Below are 1,987 nucleotides of genomic sequence, written 5' to 3'. Positions count from 1 at the left end.
TGGGGGGTGGGGTCTAGGATTGACTTTTCTTTTTTTCCAGCCCCTCCCAATTCCCTGACATTCTTGTCACGGTCCCTGAGCTTCCCATGATCAGTTGATGTGTTGTCATGGGCTTTAGACAGGACTGTCCGCAATACACCTGGGGCACCTGCCAACTGAGAACTGAGTGTGAGACTTGATAACAACTTTTTTTTTCAAAAATATTTCTCTCTCTCTTCATATATATACATACATACATACATACATACATACATACATAGATATCTAGATACATATATATAACTATATATATCTAATTTCACTTCCAACACTCTGCCAAGTGGCCCCTGTGGTTCACAGCACACGAAAAACCCATTACAGAGTTCACACCATGTATTCATGAGCCCATGCACCCATCTCCATACCTGTACCCCCACCCACTGCCCTCCTCAGAGGGTCTACTCCTGAAAAAATCTATGCCAGACCCCTCTCCACCAGATGAGGTCTGCCATTTCTTTCCCATTGTCCTCTTCTGTCTTCCTGTAGAACCAGTCCATTTCCCTTAGTCCCATTTTAATACAGCCCTCGACTGTGGGGTCTGAGTGTCTGTTTATGAGCAGGTTCCTGGCTTTCTACAGTGCAGACCTGAAGCAAGATATGCACTGGTTGAAGCGAGCTGTCGGGCCCCGTGCTGTCTGGTCAGATGCCCATAGAGAACCGCTTCCCTGGTCAGGTCTCTGCAACCTGTCACCACCAGGAGGAGCACCCGGATTTTCTTCCACACCTCTGGCATATGGGCAGTCCCAGAAAAGGTGGTGGATCATTTCTATCTGCTGTTTTTCCATGCCTGCACAGGGAGTGCCCGGTGGGCTACCTGCCAGTTCAGGTCTCTGTGCTTTTTCTGCAGGTCTTGTGGAAGATTCGCTCCCACACGAGGAAAGGTGATAACAACTGCCAAGGCGAGAATGCTCTATTAGGATGTCAGGGCTGTGCCCACAGTCCAGCTCGGGCTGGCCCATTTGTTGTCACCCAGCTCAGGATGACACTTAGTGAACTGTGTGTCAGCCTGGAGGTTAGTTTGTTTTGTTGCCCTGAGGTGCATTTGAGCTATTCCAAGCTTAAAAGACATGATGCAACATCCATTGAAGTCAGAGAACAGACTTCTACAGGCCAGGCCCTTTTGCTCACTCATACACATAACATCTGATGTTCAGAGGGGCTCAGCATGTGGCTGAGCAGAAGGGGTGAGGCTCCCTCTCCTACCCCACCCATGGTGACCCACCCTGATCCCTGCTTCATCCACCAGCAGCAAACTGTCTGTCACACACGGAAAGGAGGTTAATCTGTTCCGACCTTGGAGCGAAATGCATCAGCTCCCAGGGACCTGGATCCCAAAAACAACCCTGCTGAGTATGGAACTGAACTAGTGTGCTGCCTCCCAGGCTCAGGCTATGTTTTCAAGCACAAACAGTTGCACCATTTGAGACCTGGGCCTGATTTAAAGTAACACGGAGGATTGAGAGACCTGCTGGAATGAAATCCAAGCAGCAGATCCTCCTGCCCTGGAGTCACCAGGCACATGCCGCTGCAGCACTTTGAGGAGGCAAAACCATGCACTGCCTGCTGCCCGCCCTGGGGAGCTGGGGCCTTATTTGGCTACTTCCCATTTCTGAGAAGCACTAATTGGCCTTGGAGAGGGGGAAGGGGCGATTTGACTTGCCCCTCCAGCCCAGAGGAAGACATGAGGGAATATGAATGATAAGGACCTGAGAGATGCTGCTGAGACCTCTGGTAACCTCCCACTTCCAGCACAGCCTCAGGATCAGGCCCTAGGAAAAGGGAATGAAGACCCAGAGGCTCTTCAAGCCAGAAGGGGAGTAGCAGGAAGGCTTGGGCCCTCCTTAGCCACCTCCTGCAGACAGCAGATCTCAAGTAACTCCAGGGTGCAGTGATCTCTTACATCAAGGGAGGGAACAAAGGGAGTTCCTGGGGTGCAGGTCCATGCCAC

General features: G+C 51.0%; 1 protein-coding gene across 1 annotated transcript in view; it reads right to left on the bottom strand.

Moving 5' to 3' along the window:
- The window catches only part of METTL26 (methyltransferase like 26), a 36,035-nt gene extending 35,499 nt beyond the window's left edge, over window positions 1-536 (bottom strand). Inside the window, exon 1 of the mRNA XM_019507402.1 lies at window positions 465-536. Coding sequence (XP_019362947.1) covers window positions 465-536 — 72 coding nt within the window. The remainder of the gene's footprint in view (window positions 1-464) is intronic.
- Between the last annotated feature and the right edge of the window lie 1,451 nt (window positions 537-1,987).

The sequence above is a fragment of the Gavialis gangeticus genome, unplaced genomic scaffold (genome assembly GCF_001723915.1).
Source record: "Gavialis gangeticus isolate Ggan-Ray unplaced genomic scaffold, GavGan_comp1, whole genome shotgun sequence".
NCBI classification, from domain to species: domain Eukaryota; kingdom Metazoa; phylum Chordata; order Crocodylia; family Gavialidae; genus Gavialis; species Gavialis gangeticus.
This window is presented reverse-complemented; position numbering and strand designations above follow the sequence as displayed.